Source organism: Grammomys surdaster, unplaced genomic scaffold, assembly GCF_004785775.1.
Source record: "Grammomys surdaster isolate TR1022 unplaced genomic scaffold, NIH_TR_1.0 125947, whole genome shotgun sequence".
Classification (NCBI taxonomy): domain Eukaryota; kingdom Metazoa; phylum Chordata; class Mammalia; order Rodentia; family Muridae; genus Grammomys; species Grammomys surdaster.
In genome coordinates, this window is record NW_021620769.1 from 4,179,041 (window position 1) to 4,197,801 (window position 18,761).

The following is an 18,761-nucleotide window of genomic DNA, read 5'->3' on the forward strand; positions in this document are numbered from 1 at the left end:
GAGCTGGTAGGAGTTTTCAAGGACCAGTAAGCCTCTAGCTTAGACTAGATTTATTATCTGTGTCATTCTAACTGCGCTAGGGGTCACTTCATTTTGAAAGCATTCATTTTCTTTTATCTCTCTTGTAAATTAAAATTGTAACTTTTAATTACCTGGAAACTGTTTAAGAGTGACAGGATTTGAAAAAAAGACGAAATTTCAGAATGCTGGGGGAAGCAAGAAAGTCAGTTTGTTTATCCCCAACCATGTCTTTTATGTGACCATTCTTGCAGAGATAAATGCTAGCTGTATCAAAAAATTTAGACTAGCATCAAGATAGAAGACTAGATAGCTTAAAAAGTTAAACCTCATTCCTCACAGTAAAGAGGCTTGGAAATATGTGAGCCAGTTCCTGGGGGTTAGTCTCTGGTGAAGGCTCTTGTCCTGTGTGCTCCCATGATCTCTTCACACAAATGTAGAGGAAGGGTAGGAGAGATCATTGGTAGCATTTCTTATAAGGACATTAATCCCACGGGGTCAGAACTCACTCTCATGTTATTCAACCTTAGTCATTTTCTAAGAGGCCACACCAGTAAACACAAACACACTGGAGGTAATGGTTTCCACATGTTAGTTTTATGAGAACATAAACATTTAGTCCAATAATCCTCCAGCTGCTGACACTATCTGGCAAAGTCAGAGAACCCTAAAGAAATTCTCTTGGTTTATTTTTTGGATATTGTATTTGATATAGACACAGAACATGGCTTCTGTCAGGCACTGCTTGCTTTGCCAAGCTGTATAAGTTAGGGAGAAATGATTATCATCCTGTAGAAGAGGTATATCAACAAATATCACATGACATTGGGTCAAGAAATAACCAAAATTGTTGAAAAGACAAAACTGGTGAAGAAAGAATCTGATTCCAGCATAGGGACTTTTTTGTAGGACAGTGTTTCTCAACCTGTAGTTCTCGATCCCTCTGGATCACATATCACACACCCGACGTATCAGATATTTACATTATGATTCATAACAGGAGCAAAATTACAGTTTTGGAGTAGCACTGAGACTTTAGTTGACACCAAGAAAAATGTACATATAGGTTTGTATGGAGGTACATATTGGAAGCTACTTGTATAACATCCTATGGTAGAAAGACAAACTTTTAAGTGTGAAATGGAAAGACATTGAAAGAGAATTCAGTGGTATACAGAACAAAAGGACATGACGAAGGTGGGCAAGGAGAGCTCTGGCACACAGCTGCAGGCCTACACAGAGTGTGTTCAAAGGTGAAGTGCTCTCTGGGAGGACTGTAGCGTGCACAGGACAGCATGACATCTAGCCCAGCTTCCAGATATGTTCTTCTAGATCCATGTTCGAGCATGAATAGGGACTCTCAAATGGAGAGAGACAGAGGGGCTTCCTCTGTGTTGAGGTGTGACCTTACAGATGAGGTATACAGAAAAAAATTTATCATCTATGTAAAAGGACAAGGTAAACTGTATTAATTTTTCATGCTGTTTTATATCCCATGACTCTCCTCCTCCTCCTTCTCCTCCTTTTCTATTTTTAGGTTTGGAGATGTTTCTTTGCAAGAAAGTATTAATCAAGAAAATTTTGAACTTGTACAAGAATATTATTCAATATTTATGGAAAAGATGCCTCCTGATTGTAAGTATATGGGTTGTAGAAATCACTAACAGTCATTTGTTGATTAACAATCATTTGTTGATTAAAAATCTTAAGCAAAGAGGCCTGTGAGTAAAGTAGCGTGGAGTGTGGAGTGAATGTGACTTTGAGGTTTTGTGAAGAAAAGGACTGATTGCCAAGGTGCCATGGCTGAAGCTCACTTCATGACCTTGATTGCCATCCTCAGTGTGTCCAGTGTCCATGCTGGGACACTAAATGTAGAAAAGGCCAAGATTTAGAAATATGCAACATAATTAGAAATCTCAATTGAGTCCAATATATTTTTATACAGTTAACATTTAAATAACTGGATCATTTGTCTCTAATATTTTATCCATGTGAAATATAGTACATGAGTGTAAAGAGAAAGTCAGATAGAATGCAAGTGCTCCAGTGTAATGAGAAGTGATATAAATTACAAGTTCTCCAATGTAATCTTAAGAGTTATAGCTTTAGGACAAATTCATTGGATGCACTTATTGCACCCCTTTATGTGAAAATTTTAACATCTAAGTCGATAGTTATGTTTTAAATGTTGGATGTGAGTTCTCCCGTTGTTCACTAGGGTAGCTCTTTCTTCAACTTGAGCTCTTGGGTATTTGAATTTATGAACTGACCAAGATTTCATCTATCTCCAGTATAATTCTCCTCAGATATATGTGGGGACAGGAAACAAAGTTTAACAAGTAGAAATATTACATTTTCACCAAAAGCCACAAGGCGTGGTTGTCACTAACTTGTAAGCAATTTGTTCATTGTTTGTATCTGATGCTTGGACTCTCATAGGCAGCAGAGTATTTGTCTGTTTATAACCTAATAAATATTGTCTCATGATACTAAAATGTTCTGTGTAGTCATGTGCGGATATATAAAAACATTCCTGTCCTGCTATTTACACTATGATTTTTATATTACTATATTTCATATAAAATATATTTTCCAAAATTAAAATCTTTCAATGGAGATTCTTTAGCTTCCAGCATACTTTGAATTATATATTTGTTACTTTCACTAAGGTTACTAGTATGTGTAAACAAAACTACTTTTCTTTTGTGATTAGTGAAGTTACTAAGGCTTAGACATTGGTTATTTGTTGATCCAAATCATTTGTTGATTTCATTTTCCTTATAATTCTAAAATAATGTCAGAATTTTCATTTATTTACAACATGACTTCTGTCTACACTGATAAATGAAAATTAGCTATGTTCCCTAGTCTGTCAGCATTTGCAGACCTGGGAATCAATCAGCAATACAGGTCCCCAGCTCCTCTTCAGGCTCCTGCACCTCCCTGAACGCATGCTTCCAAAAGATGTCTGACCCATAGTAGTGTTTGAGAACTATTAACATGTCTTCTTTATTCAGGGGGTAAATTGAAAGTAAGTTATGGAACTTTGTGAAGTGTTTTATTATAGGAAAACCAACCATTTCACCTAAAAAGAAAAGAAGTAAAAGTACTTACTAAAAGATTGCCTAACATGAAATATAAAATACTTATATATTCAAGTGATTTAAACTATTTGAAGGAATAAATGTTTAAAGATTGAAGAGGGAAAGGAAACTGTGGTTGGGATGTAAAATAAAATAAGTATTATGATTTTTATCTGAAAAAGGATTTAAGAACATTAAGCTTTCTATATTACCAATCAGAGTTGTGCTCTCAATTTCAATAAGGGAATTGTTTCTGGATACTCTATAAATACATTAAAGTAATTTCTACTAATAAGAACCTAGTACAATTTAAGCAGTATGGAGATGTTTATAATGCTGTGTTTTTATAGGGAATAATTAAATAAATATCAAGTCTATAACAGGTTCATACAGATGCAGTTTTACTTCTGAACAGGTATGATCCATGATTAGTTAATTTACAGATGGTAAGCCCTGGATTAGTAAAAGCTGACTATATAACCAAGTATCTTTGACACTTGAAATTTTATTATATAAAAATAAATTTATTACATTTATTATTTATTAAAAGTATGATAGTCTTTAACATATTTTATTTCTTGAAATTAAGATACAGTTGCATAACTTCAGCCTTCCCTTTCCTTATTTTATTCCTTCTCAGACATCTCCATACTCTCAAATTCATAGCCTCTATTTCTTTAATTGTGGTTAAATACACACAGAAATATATCATATTAGTATATAATATAATAGTATTATCGGATAGATAGATAGATAGATAGATAGATAGATAGATAGACTATAAATTAACCTGATCAGTATGTTTGATGTTACTTGTATGTATATGATTTTTAAGCAGACAGCATGGTGTTAACATACCCAATCTGAGTCCTCTTTCCTGGCGAAGACTCAGCAGTCCTTAGTTGCCTGCCATTTCTTATCAAGGGCTGTGCTCCATGGGACTTTCACTCTTTACATTAGCACGTCTCTTGGTGTAGATCTTGCTCAGGGCCGTGTCTAGGTGGCCATGTTTATGAGATTACATAGGTATAGTTTTTTTTTGACATTTCTAAGAGACTCAATCTCAGGGCAAGTTTCCTTTCTTCACTGGCTCTTACAATCTTTCTTTCCCTTCTTCCCCATTATCCTTTGTTGAAGAAGGTCTGTTGTATATGTATAACTTACTGCTGGTTATCGCGCCACTTGTTCTTGGTATTTTGATCTGTTGCAGTTTTCTACAACAGTCTCTGTTTTCTGCAATGGATTCAAGGAGACATGTCTTTGATGCAGTGTGAGACCTATATCTGTGGAAGTCTCTAGGAAGAGAACGCACAATGACCTCTTTAGCATAGTTTCTATCTACATTACAAATACTAATTCTTAGAACCACAGATTGAACCAATTTAATTTGAGCCAATTACATCTAATTAGTTAGATTTTAATGTACCTGAGTTTTCCATACTTTGTTATATTTTGAGGCAAAACTATCAGATTTGCAGCAGAATCAAGTGGTTTGTCATTGTAGTTGCACTCTGCAACAGAAGTACAATGACGTCTGTATAATCACACAAACATATATACGTTGTACCTCTTGTAGATATGTCACATAACAAAGCAGAGCTAGACTACACTCCATTCCAAAGATTTGTGTTAGGACTATGGATGGGGGCTACAGAATTACCCAACATAGCAAGAATTGCCATTCTGAAAGATAGAACCATTCTGAGTTATCTCTTTAAGGCACAAAATCTATTATCTGTTTTTATAGTCAGTTTAAGAAGTTTATATTGAAATACAGATAATTTATGAAATTCAATATTTCCTTTCAAAAGACACAATGCATATGCTGTCTATTAATTTCCTAACCTTGTTTTTTTAATGACTTACAAGTGAAATGTTTGGATTCTATGTGGATTTCTAAGTAAAACATATTTCTTTCCAAAAATGTCATTAATCTTAATGGATATACCCCACTTTTGTCACATCATGGGTATGATGAAATTGCCCTAGGCTATGTGTTCACTCAATGGCAGATAGTTTTTAGTTTTCTTTTACCCAGAGCAGAAATTTTTGTGAGCAAGTATAGTCTTTCCCAAGTATTCACTAATTCCCTGACATATGTAGCTACGTGGATAGTCTCAATTCAGAAATCTAGAAAAATGTAGTTTTCTTTTAGTAGCTGCTATGAATGTTACTGACCATTTAGCCTCTAGTTGTTAATAAGTGGGAACATGATGCAGAATTAAAGGGGCCTATCAGCCTTGGCCATGCCCTTCTGTGGTGCTCAGCACTCTAGCAAATCATCAGCTAATCTGTTCAAAATTCTTAATGCCATTGGAATAAATAGTCATTTAAATTCAGAAATCATTCTATACTCTTAGCTTCCCCTCAGCAGAGAGCAGAGAGCCTCTGCTGGAAGGTGTAGTGGGCAAGGGTCTCTCCATGGTGAGCAATCATTCTCCTGTCAGGCTTTGCTGAACGTTGGTCTGAAGCAGCTAACAGGAATCAAAAACCTATGTATAATACATGGATACTAATGTGTATCCTCAAGCATTGGTAAAAAGCTCCTTGAGCTGTTGTGGGTTTCCTCCTCCTAACTTTCTTTATACACTGTAACAGTCTTCAGATGTTTGTGCTCTCTGCCTTGACACCAAGGCAGGAAATCTTCTGGAGTGTTTTCCCTCAGGCCCTACCTGTGATATTCAGGGGCACCTTTGATCATCTGGGGCAATTCCAGTGGGCAGGGCAGGAGTTAGCGCTTCTGCTCACTCTGATCTTTGCACTGGGCTTGTGGCTGTCAGAAATCTGTCAGGTCCCTGCCTCCCTAAAAGACTTAACTTTTGCATTAAGAATAGCATCATAAAAAGAGCTTTGCTCTCAGTCACTTGGACAGACAACTTCATGTTTGAAAGTCACCGTTATGTTGTAGAGGTATACAAGAGCTTGGTAAAAGGGGCCAGTGAAGTGTTCTTCTCTTCTTAAAGGAAAGGAGACCAACTGCCAGTTTATCACATCCAAGTTTATGGCCTTTTTTTCTGATATTAGTATCCAAACATTTTCTTTTTTATCCAAAATGCTGTAGAGGTGTTATCACCTGAGTCTACTAGAAATTTATCCCATATAGACTCCTTTCTTCATGCAGGAAGACTGGACTATATAGCACTGTGAGCTAAAAGAGAAAAACAGGATGGCCACTTTTGTTGTAGCTGTTCCAAGCCATTTCTAAAATATTTGACATCCTTGTCGCATACAGTACGTCATTCATTATAGCAATACGGAATGCATATAAATACTTTTGAAAAAAAATATCAGGTTTGCAGAGAGAGTAAGTATAATATTGTCATATTTTCATCATAGATGTGAAACTGTTGCTGGAACTCTCACATTCAATTTGGGACACTAGCAGAGATGATACAGTGTATAAAATTTTGTGTCAGTCACTAGCAAGGATGAAGATGAGAAGGTAGTTTACAGACAGGTGTCAATGGAACCAAGGGATAATCTTCACTAAAGCCAAATACTTTCCAGAAGAAGAGTCACTGTGTGGGGACGATGGATTTTTCCTGTATAATTTAGCTCTATGGTCTTGCTGTTGTTTTACTTCCTCCTAGATGGTTTTTGACATGTGTGGTTCTGCATGATTAAAGCATTAAGTTCTGCACTAGGAAAACTGAAACATCCTACACAACTCCTCTCTTGACAAAAACAAAGAAATAAGATACAAATCTAATACAGTTTTATATAGAATTAATTTTAGATGCATTATGGGAATAGTTTTCTATACAGTCCCCATGGGAAATGAGGAGTCATAAGGAGATCTGCAGGGAATGGGAGACTTAACCCACCACACTTGCGAAATTATTTAGAGTACAGTCAAATAAGTAAATGATCAACCCGTCATCCAGGGTTAGTGAACAGAAAGACCAAGTATGTTTATTAATAATGAGAATTAAGTAGAGGTGATTAGACTTGGGGCATCAATGGCAGCATTTAATAGAATAGGCTTTTTGCTTGGTTGGTTGTTTTTTTTTTTGTTTTGTTTTTTTGGTTTTTTGTTTATTTGTTTTGGAGTTTTGTTTGTTGTTTCTTTTTGTTGTTTGTTTGTTTGAGATTGGGTCTCTCTGTGTAGCCCTGGCTGTCCTGGAACTCACTCTGTAGACCAGGCTGGTCTTGAATTTAGAGATCCACCTGGCTTTAGAGTGTTGGGATTAAAAGTGGATGTTACTACATCTGACTGTTGGAACAGTTTTTTAATAAAATGTGTAAAATAAAAGTTCTGTCATGGGCTCTTAAGGAGCCTATGGTACCTGTAGGGAGACAGAGTGGAAGGCATACCATTAGGAAACTCACCATTGTACTTAAAAGAGACAAGGCAGGGGCATATAAGAAAGACAGAGGCAGGCTCGAAGCATCAGGAACAAGAGAGTGTGCTTGCTGCTGTCATCTGTGTTTCCCATCGGCAAGATGGCAGGTCAACATGCTTAAGGGTAGATGGAAAGTGGAAGCTTTGCTCTAAGGACATGCTCCTGCTGAGAGGTTCTAGAGGAGACACTGGGACCCTTGGCACTACCAGAAGGCCAAAGTTAAACCCTAGAGTGAGAAGAAAGCCTCAATTCCCTGTGAGACAAACCAAACTATGCTCAGGGAAAGAAAAGCAGCTCTCTGGCTTCTAGAAAGAGAAGTCTGTCACACCCATGTGAGGTCCCTGAGCCACCGCTAGGAGAGTCCCAGAATCAGACCACTTAAAGCTTTTTTAGCTTCATACTCTGCGTGGATGTGATTTGGGTTGTTCTTCCCTGCTGTAGGATGCCTAAGGTCACCCAGTGACTTAAGAAGAAGAAACCTCAGAAACAAAGATTTATATTTACTTCCCCACTTTTAAATCAATCATGATATCAATCATAATTACAAAAATATACTTTTCACCTTCTTTGATTGTCTTGACTTAGATTTCACTCACACGTTCAAAGCTAACCCTGGACTCAGTGGCCTTCCTGCCTCGGCCTTCAGTGTCATGAGATTAAAGGCATTAACCATCATGTTCAACCTAGTGTATAGTTTTTAGATATACTTTTCAAAACCTGGCAATGCAATGGTAAGAAATAGAGATTTAAATAGTTCTACTATAAAAATTATAGTACTATAAAAATTATTTTCAGCTTTACTTAAGCTGAAAAGTTTTGTATCTTTGAACATTTACTTTATTTTCAATTTTCACTTTTTTGCTGCTTATGCTTGCAACCAATCTCTTTCACTGAGCTGTTCTCCAGACCTTCAGCATTTTCTATTCTCACTATGTCAGTTGACCTGACCTCTCAACCGAACATAGACTATATGGACCAAGTCTCTTCTTAGGACATTATAAAGAAACTAACTATTGAAACAAAAAATAATGTAAAATTTACTTTAAAAATAATGTTACACAACCACATTGAGGCAGTAACCCTGTAGACTAAGGAACTTTATAAAAGCAGATAGGAAAGTGATTCTCAACTATTAAGACCATGTAGAATAAACTCAAATTAAATTTAATCATGCCACAGATAAGAAAAACTCACTCCTAATAGATACTGTCATTGGCATGTTTATTTAGTGTGTATGTTCATGTTTGTGCAAGGCACATGTGTAAAATTAGTATAGAAGCCAGACAATAACCTTGAATTCCATCCCACAGGGTCTCCTACAGTTGCTATTGTCATAGGATAGGCCAGAGTTGATGATTAGCCAGCACCAGTGGCTCTTCCTACCTCTAGCTAACTAGTGCTGGAGTTACAATTGTGTACCACCTCATCATGCTTTTTCCACAAGGATTCTGGAGACATAACTCAGGCCATCATGTTTGTGAGGCAAGAACTTTCCAACTAACCAATCTGTCCAGCCTACAGTGCTTTGCCTATTTTGATGTTACCACCTAGCCATTTAATATTTGGCTGGATTTTTAAACATGGAACAACTATTTTTCATATAGTTAAATAATATATTTTTGCAAGATAAGTATGTGATAATACTTCCCTGAAAAGAGTTATTGGATTTTGTTCCTAAAGGAATGAGAAAAGCAGATCATGAGGTGGTCAGTCAGGACTGGATTTCATGTATAGCAGAGCTACACGTGATGAGTATCAGTGAGATCCAGGAAAGTTCCTGTGAGTGGGATGATAGGACCCATCCTCTGAGGACATAGCAATCAGCCTTAAGTTTTAGACACTCTTTCAGAAAACCACACTGCTGTCTTCACACACTGCTCAACACTGTAGAGTCACCTACTCATTAGAGAGTAGCCTGGAACTCAGGTCCTGAATATGGCAGGTGCATATGTCAGAGAAAGTTATGTCACACTCTGCATAATCAGTGAATGTTGTGGCTACTTAAATAAGTATGTCCTTCAATTACTGATCATTCTATGGGCCCTGTCAGACAGAAACACTCAGTGGAATTGACTATGACTTTGTGGCTTACCTGAGCCAAAAAGACTGCCAGTGTTCCACAACAATGGACACCTGTGAGTACTGTCACTTGACCATCCGCATGACACAGGCTTTGATATCACATCAGGTTCACCATACCAAGGAACTTGAAAGTGCTGCCTCCACATATTTATGGTCATGTTTTCCTGACATAGAAATTAATGTTAATCCTGAGCCTAGTTACCCATTCTTCATCAGGCCATACTATGGAAATAATCTGGGTTTATGGAATGGAGAAATAAAGCAAGGTAACCATACAAAAAAGCATGAACACACACACACACACACACACACACACACACACACACACAAATACTCATCCCCCTACCCCACAGAGGTCTTCAAACAAACAGTATAAGCATTTCTAATTGATTAATGGACTTTCTAATATAATTGACTATTTCCCAGGCTCCAAGGGGAATACGTAATTTACTAACACTTCCCTCACTTGTACTCACTTGTAACACTAGATATTCTTGAGTTCTTCACATGTATATAAATTATTTATATAAGAGAGAATGCACCACATGAGTTCTTTGGGGGCTGGGGGCATGATTCTATTCTGTCCAAGGTTTGGCTGTGAGCAACTAAAACCCTGGTTACACTCATCTTCTTTGCCACTGTTCTTGCTCAAACACCTACTGTGAACTTGATTTCTTTTCATTGTCTCCAAGCTTTAGAAAGGAAGCCAGTCTGTTCATGTAAGACTACCCTGCAGATTAAATCAGGAAAGGCACATAAGTCAGAAAGGGTATACTACAATAGACTGACTATTCTATATTATACCATGTAGAATTCCATGTTCTTGCTACCTGTGCTTCTTAACCACCAAAGAAGGAGCACATCAATTCTGGAAATCTTCAGAGTTCAGCAATAGCTTATAGTTCATGTACTAGAGGAATATTTCTCAGTAAATTTTTGGTTAAAGGTACAATTTATTTTTTTAATTTTAGCATTGGGATCATAAACATTTATCATTAGCATATTGCTAAATATGTGTTCCCCAAGGCATAATTTAAGGGATACTGATTTAGATCAACTCTGCCATTTGCTAGAGGAGACTTGGGTTTCCACTTTAGGTTCTGTTAGGTTCATAGCTCTGGATAGTGGGACATCAAGGATTCAATTCCACATATGATGACTTGCAGATGGACTTTTCCTTCAGGTTTCCGCCATTATGCCACCAGTGCTCTGGAAGCCTCTGGTCAGAATTTAAAATGATAGAGTCTAAGGTATCTGCATTTTTAGCTCTATGCTGAGGACTTGCCTTTATATTTGGTATATTTGTAGCTGGGAATTTGTTCTCATCTCAGTTCCAACATGTCTCATGGACTGAAAGCAAAGGTCACCAAACACACCAAACACCAAATCACATGACCACCTGAGTTTGATCTCTAAAACTCCCTGATAGGAGGAGGAAGAAAGAACCAACTCCTGTATGTTGTCTTCTGGCACCCACATGTACACACACATGCACGCACACACACACTCACACACACACACACACACACACACACACAAGTTAACATGTTATGATATACTATTCACTTTTTCTTTTCTTAATAGGCATAAAATCAGAGATAGAGACACTTAGCTGTCATTAAACTGTAGACTGGTTAGAAGCATGAAGTACTAACATTTCAACAGAAAAGAAAAAAAAGAAAAGAAAAAAACAAAAAGGAAAGAAAACAAAAGTAGACACATATGTAGACACGCAAATACCCACCTGCCCAGCAAACTAGAAACTTGCCTCTGCATCCCAGTGTTGCCTTGCAGTGTCAACAGCTTAGATCTGTAATTTCTTGCTTATCCCTGCCACTCTGCTATGTGCAGGTATAATGAGAAATGTACTTTGAAGTACAAAGTTTATATGTGTGTGTGTGTATATGTATGTATGTATGTATAAATGAGTGTGTGTGTATGTGTGTGTGTGTGTACATGTATGTTTGTGTGTGGAGGTGTTTTACACCTTGTACTTCAAAGTACATTCCCTCATGTACCTGCACATAGCTGAGTGGAAGGGATGTCTAAGCATTCTGTCTTCCTTACTCTTTTTTCTTTCCTTCATTTGGATACCTAAACTTAAGAAATCCTATCGTGCATTTCACATTTAGCCACGTGTTGTGTTTGGATGGCCTCCCAGTACACTGGCCTCTTCAGCCAGCATGTAATGACTTAGAATAAAGAGACCAGAATTCAGTTGAAAGCTCACTAAGATGAGTCTCTAGCTGTTGAGAACACTTATACTTCATCACCAGCCAAAGGAGGATAATTAACGTACATATACTTTATACTTCAAAGTACATTCTGCCATTATCTCTCTAGGGAAAGGAAGTTAATATTTCTACTGTCAGTTTCGATGACAAAAAGATGTCATACTCCGTGTAGAAAAGCTACAGCGATGGATAGGATAATGATTGTTGTGCACTCTGAGATTCTCAGAGAATTATGTTTCTGCAGGGTTCTGACAATCCTTCCACTCACACTTGATTGTGAATTCTTTTCTATTATTCGAACAGATTTATAACATTCTTGTCTTCCATAACCTTTCTTTCTGTCTTGTGTGTGCTTCTTCAGAGCTATATTGACTTTAATCACTGTTTAGTGTGATTATCAATTTTCTGATAATTTTTCCAAAAATAATTATTTTTCCTTTTGGAATATCCTTATAGATGAGCTAATAAAAAATCATCATGAAAGTGAGATTTATTTTGGTTTATTTTTTATTTGTGGGCATCATACAGTAAGTAATTGGTTAACAGTAATTATCTTACTTTTAAAAAATATATACTTAGTATATAAATATCTGGATTTTATTTGGATTAGTTCCTGGGTCTCTAATGGTTCATTTTCACTTGATATTATACCCAATAAGCCAAACATCTGTTAAAGGTGACTAAAAATTAATTTTAATTTCTAATTTAAAATCAAAGCAGGGAGGTTAGAGAGATGGCTCAGGCTTTGTTGCTTTCCAGAGGATCTGAGTTCAAATCCCCAATGCCCACACATTACTTGAAAAGCATCTGTAACTCCAGTTACAGAGAAATCCAGTGTTGTCTTCTAGCCTCTGAGGGCACCAGGCATGTTTATAGTGCACAGACCACACACAGGCAAACCCCACAAACAGGTAAGAGAAAAAGAAATAAAATAATTCAAAGGGGGAACTAAAGGTAACTTAGCATTTGATCTTTTACACAGTTACACATCTGAAATTATTTACTATGGATAGTCAGTCTTCTAAACAGTCACTCGTTAATTACCATGACTCTTCATTTCAAACCACAAAGGGCAGACATTTTGTCTTCAATCCATTTTTTGGTCCATTTTGTATCATCATTTTTCCTCCCAGTTTTGCATCACTAAACTCCAGAAAAGTGGAAATGACCTTGGGACGCCAGTACAGGGAGAAGGGATGTTATCTTTATTAGGTAGGTCAAGATGGGTTAAAAAGAGAAGCCTGTGAACACTAATCAATTAGTACGTGGGGCTGTCATTGATAAACTGCAAACATGAGTGTCTCAGCTTGCCAAGTAAGAGGCCACTTCAGGTTGAATGTGCTATAGAACAGGAATAAAACTTATGCATCATACTGGTGTATATTCAGTGTTATTCTATCTTAGAGACTTTCAGTGTACCCTTTTCATTCTAAAATTATCTTTTACTTCGTCTATGTCTTCCCTAATGACTAGAAGTTATCTATAAAATCTCTGGCAGAATGACATAGTAAGACTTCACTTGCCTCTATGAGATAATAAGCTGAAGACCAGGACTATTGAGAGGATTGGCTGATTGGTTATTTCTGTGTCACCAGAAAGAGGAAGAGTAAAGAAGACCAAAAGGGAAGGCCTTACCTCTGCTCCTCTGGGCTTCATTATGACCTTCTGCTGTTGCTGGGGCTAGCAGGAAGGGCGTTGCTATTATCTCTATAGCTTCATTCTCTAAATCCATTCTTATTCCTGTCTTCACCTAGTCCCAACAGTTAAATCTCTATTATGACTGTTGGTCACAATAGGGCACATGGAAGTTAGCCTGCAGGAAGGGGTGGGTCACCCATGTCCTTTCAGTGCCCAGACCTCTACTACCTGAACAGAAGCAAAAGCAATTATTCATGCTCTTCTGTCTGACTCCCAGAACCCTGAGCTGGCTATTTATGCACAGCTTCTCCTAGCTCAGACCTATCTTTGTCCATCTAGCCCTAATTGCCATAGAATGTCACCTCAGGCAGAACAAGGAACTCAAAGTCAGCTGATGAAGTGCCATCGAACAACAAAGGATCTCTCAGTCCTTTACAAAATGTACTAGCATTTTTGGGATTGTGTAATCAAGCCATGAACTATTTCTCTGATATTTTTTAAATGAGGAAAAAAGGTTAATGTCTCATTATTTCATACCTCCTTTTTCAATAAAAAACATAGATCATATAAAATATGAAGAAGGGATTTCATAAAATCTTTAGTACTGTATCTGACACATTTTACCAACAATTTTGAGGTATTTCTCTGTTGCTTCTGATGATGAGTTTCAGTTTAGAGAAAACTCTGAAAGTCTGTAGGCCAAAAATGTCCAACTCTAATCAGGTTAGAATTTTAGTATTTGATTTCTTATCTTTATTAATCACTTTATTCATTTGCATTTCAAATGCTATTCGTCTTCTAGGTTACCTCTCCACAGGTCACCCATCCCCCCTCTCCCCCTCATCTTTGCCTCTATGATGGTGCTTCTCCACCCACTCACCCATCCCACCTCACTGCTGGCGCATCCCCCTATGCTGGCTCATCAAGCCTCCACAGGACCAAGGATGTCCCCTTTCATTCATGTCAGATAAGGCCATTCTCTGCTACATATGTATCTGGAGCCATGGATCCCTCCATGTACACTCTTTGGTTGGTGGTTCAGTTTCTGGGAGCTCTGGGTTGTCCTGATAATTGATCTTGTTCTTCCTATGGGGTTGCAATCCCCGTCAGCAAATTCAGCCCTTCCCTGAACTCTTCCATTGGGGTCCCCAGGCTCAGTCCTATGGATGGCTGTGAGTATCTGCATCTGTATTGGTCAGGTGCTGGTACAACGTCTCAGGAAACAGCCATATCAGGCTCCTGTCAGCAAATGCTTCTTGGCATCAGCAAAAGTGTCAGAGGTTGGTGTCTGCAGATGGTAGAGTTCCCTAGGAAGGGTGGTCTCTGGATGGCCTTTCCTTATTTTTGTCTCTGTCTTTCCTTTGGACAGGAACATTTCTGGGTTAAAAAATTTGAAATGGGTGGGTGGCCCCAACCCTCAACTGGGGGCCATACCTGGAGATGGTCTTTACAGGTTCTATCTCCCCTTTGTTGGGTATTTTGGCTGAAGTCATCCTCATCGGATCCTGGGAGCTCTGTGATCCCAGATGTTTCAGTATTTGATTTTTTATAATGCCTCCTTCATACAGGTAGATGAGGAACACAATTTGTATAAAGCTACCTTGAGTGCAGCACTGTCTTTTTATGCCTTTCAAGATTCTGTAGCCTCCAAAAGAATGTAATTTTAAGATATTTTAATGATTTTTCCTAACTGTGATTGTATGCTTGCTAATACAATCAACTATAATTTTAGAGTTCAGTAAAGTGGATCAATATCGCAGAGTATATTTCTAACAGAAGCACACAGTGAAAACACTGTCCTCTCTGCAGCATGAGCCCTTCCAAGTTGTTTCTATAGGGGTTTTTCTATCTTTATACTGCCGTGTAACAAACTGTACCAAGTTACAGACATGTAAGAGTATCGTTTAATCTCTGATCACAGATTTGCTGAGTTAGGGAATTTAATGGAGATGGTGGGACATCTTGTCTCTTCTCTCATATCAATGACTTTTGGTAGAAGGAAGAATGGTCAGGGAGTGCTTCGGGGTCTGGAAACTGGAATCATCTGGAGGTCTCAGAATTCATACTCTGGTACCTGGGATAATGTGGCACAATGCTTGTTGCCATGGTCACCTAAACAGAACTTGCATGTGGCGTGAGCATTTCCTAGTTTATATTAGATTTATTGTTGTAGAGATAATATGGAAGACTACACACAGTAAAGTTTAAAGAGAATAACCAGATAGGAGTTATAGAGTCACAACCTGGCTTCAGAAAATACCATTATTTCTGTCTTGCTCATTAGTCAAGATAGTTATAATTTCACCCTAACTAAGGTGAGAGGACATAGACTCCAGATCTCTAAGAAAAGCATGCCAAAGAGAAAGGGCACAATGTTTTAGAAACATCATCACAGGTTCAGCTGTGTGGCTGCTATCCAGAAATAATTATATTTGTCTTTTCCATACTCTAATAACTCTACATATTTCAAAAGTTGCTGCTGGTGATATATATATATATATATATATATATATATATGTGTGTGTGTGTGTGTGTGTGTGTGTGTGTGTGTGTGTGTATAGTGTGTGTGTGTATGTGTGTGTGTGTGTGTGTTTGTGTGTGGGTGTACATAAATTTAACTTAAATATCTTTGGTGGCAAGGGGCAGAAACCCTGACTCAAAATATTTTGAACAATAAAGGATATTTATTGATGACTATCCCTGAACACTCCAGCAGTAAGGCAGGCTTCAAGAGAGGGCTGATTCAGTGGCTCAGAAGTATAAAAGAGACAACTTGATCTCCACTTAATCTCTGTGTTTCCCTTCGTGTATGACATGATTATGCAGTGAGTCTTCATAACATTCTCTAGCAATGGCTATCTTCTGACCATAACATAATGAAGTGGCTTCCAGAGTTCCATAGTGTTAACTGTGAATTAACCCATTGAGAAGCATCATCCATTCATGTTCACACGTAAGGCTCTGCCATTGTTTCTGGACATTATTCTGTTTAGAACACTTGCTGCTGAGGGTACATCACTTGGTGAGCCACAGAAGATAGGTATAAAATGTAAATTTTTACCTTGCCTGTTCTGCTTGGGGGGCAGTAGCATGTGTCCACTGGTTTGTGAATGGAATGGAATTTGTACCATATATGTGTGTGGGGGGGATTTGTTTGCTATTCTAGACAGACCCTGGTTATCTGGGTATCCGGATGAAACTGGATTTCTCAAGAGCAGTAGATACCTTCCTCTGTTTTCACTGTTGAAGCAGGGTTAGATAATGTAGGCTGTTTTGCCACAGCTTTATTAATTGTAGTCTCTTCAGCTTGATGAAGCACGGCAGGGTTGCTGTACTCATTTTCCAGTTGAAGAGATAGGGGCACAGGGCCAAACAACTCACCCCCGACCACATATCAAGCAGTGGTGGAACTGGCATTGAAAGTCATTTTCCTGGATTTATGGCTCTCTTTCAAGAGACTTACGAGAGTTTCACATAAAAAACTCTACAAATAAGAAAGATTTAGTTACTGGGAATCAATAACCCAGTATAAAGACTTTAGTAAAAGGAAAATACGCACAGATAAGGTAAAAGCACCCTTTCTGATCTCTTCTTCTGGCTTTTTAACATGTAAGTTTTCTTTCTTTGAGAGAAGAAATACCTTGACAACATTATTTTATATGCTTGGGTATATTTTAATATATACATACATAGTTTCTAAAAACTGACCACCTGGAATCAGTGACAAGGTTGTTCCCAAAAGAAAACGTACTCTTCCTCCCTCAGCAGAGGTTGCCTGTAGCTCTTCTGCTAGGGACATGGTCTTGTGAGTTTCCCCCCAACCACTTCATCATGTCCATCGGTGTGCTTATTATATCCTTGTTTAAGATATTATATATTTGATATCTCATGGATTTTTGGCTGCTCTGCAGCCTTTTGCCATATTTCACAACCTTTTATAATGCTCAGAGTATAAAACCTCATGTCAACAATGAAAAAGATCATTTTAGTAAATACAAATATTTTTTTCCTGAATATGCTGGTCTATTGTGAAACTACAAGAGCTGTTTTAAAACCCCACCAACTGTGTAAGCACAAAAAAGATTTAGGGGCAAAATCTCGAGTTCCTAGAAGCTCAGAGACTAGTTAAAAGCTTCATTTTTGGAAAAACATTCTACTCTTTGTGCTAGGTGATGTTAGTCTGCTTTAACAAAATAACTCAAATAAAAAAAAATCTATAAATTAAAGTTTTACTTTGGCTGTTCTGGGGGTCTTGACTAGTTGGTATCACTGCTTTGCGTTTGTGACAAGTCAGACTGTCATGACAGGAATTCATGGTGGAGAAAAATCACATTATGGCCCAGGTAGGATGCAAATGAAAGAAAAGAGAAAAGGTTGAAGTCCCAAAGTCTCCTGAGAGAGCAACACTAGCACCCTAAGCTGCTTGCTTCTACAGGGCCCCAAGTCCTCAAGATGTTACTCTTTCCAAGCTCACCCTAGGAATCAAGTATTTACTATGTAGCTTCTGGAGTAAAATCAACACCCAAATTACAGCATACACATTGCCATGAACCTTCTCCAAGTCAGTGCTTTGCACAGTTTTATACTGATTCTCTGTGTTAGTATTGTGTCCATTTGAAAGGTTGCAACTAGAAATTTTAAATAGACAGAACATAAATAGGATGCACTATATACCATAGGATTAAATGTTATTTAACAAAAATTTTGCTACAGAGCAGTCATGTGTTTGTGTGTATAATATATTAGTTCCATAAGATATTACATTAATTAGAAATGGAAATACATTTAATAATTAAAGACTGCACATTTATGGAAAAGATTTTAGTGCATTTATATAGAAATAATGAAATAGCCAGCATAGTAAAACTATTTAATATATCCATTACTTCACATACTTTCCATGTTCTTTATATGTGAGAAGACAGTAAATATACAATAAAGCATACATTAATTAATTTTCTATGCTCATTCTGTATTTCAGTTTCAGACTTTGTTCTATTGCATTAAAGTAGACATAATGCTTTACATTGCTTTAAATGGTTGCAATATTGTTTAGTGATATGTATTTAAAAGAATCTTTGGGAATACACACACACACACACACACACACACACATATATATATATATATATATGAAGAATACAGAATACCCATTTTTTCTGTACTCATGATACATAAGATGACATATGATCATTTCTTTTTTAATTTTTAAGCTATTTTTGGATATTTTATTTATTTACAATACAGATGTCATCCTTTTTCCCCATTGCCCCTCCATAGAACCCCCTATCCTATACCTCCTCTTCCTTTATGCTTTTATACTATTTTGATTACATGCATGTATTAAGGTCAGTTCTAGGTTG

The 18,761-nt window shown here is 37.4% G+C and overlaps 1 protein-coding gene across 3 annotated transcripts in view; it reads left to right on the forward strand.

The window, feature by feature from the left end:
* The window catches only part of Inpp4b (inositol polyphosphate-4-phosphatase type II B), a 701,452-nt gene that overhangs the window by 623,452 nt on the left and 59,239 nt on the right, over positions 1–18,761 (forward strand). For all 3 annotated transcript variants that reach the window (XM_028753430.1, XM_028753429.1, XM_028753432.1), the window contains one exon: positions 1,556–1,653. In XM_028753430.1, coding sequence (XP_028609263.1) covers positions 1,556–1,653 — 98 coding nt within the window. The remainder of the gene's footprint in view (positions 1–1,555; positions 1,654–18,761) is intronic.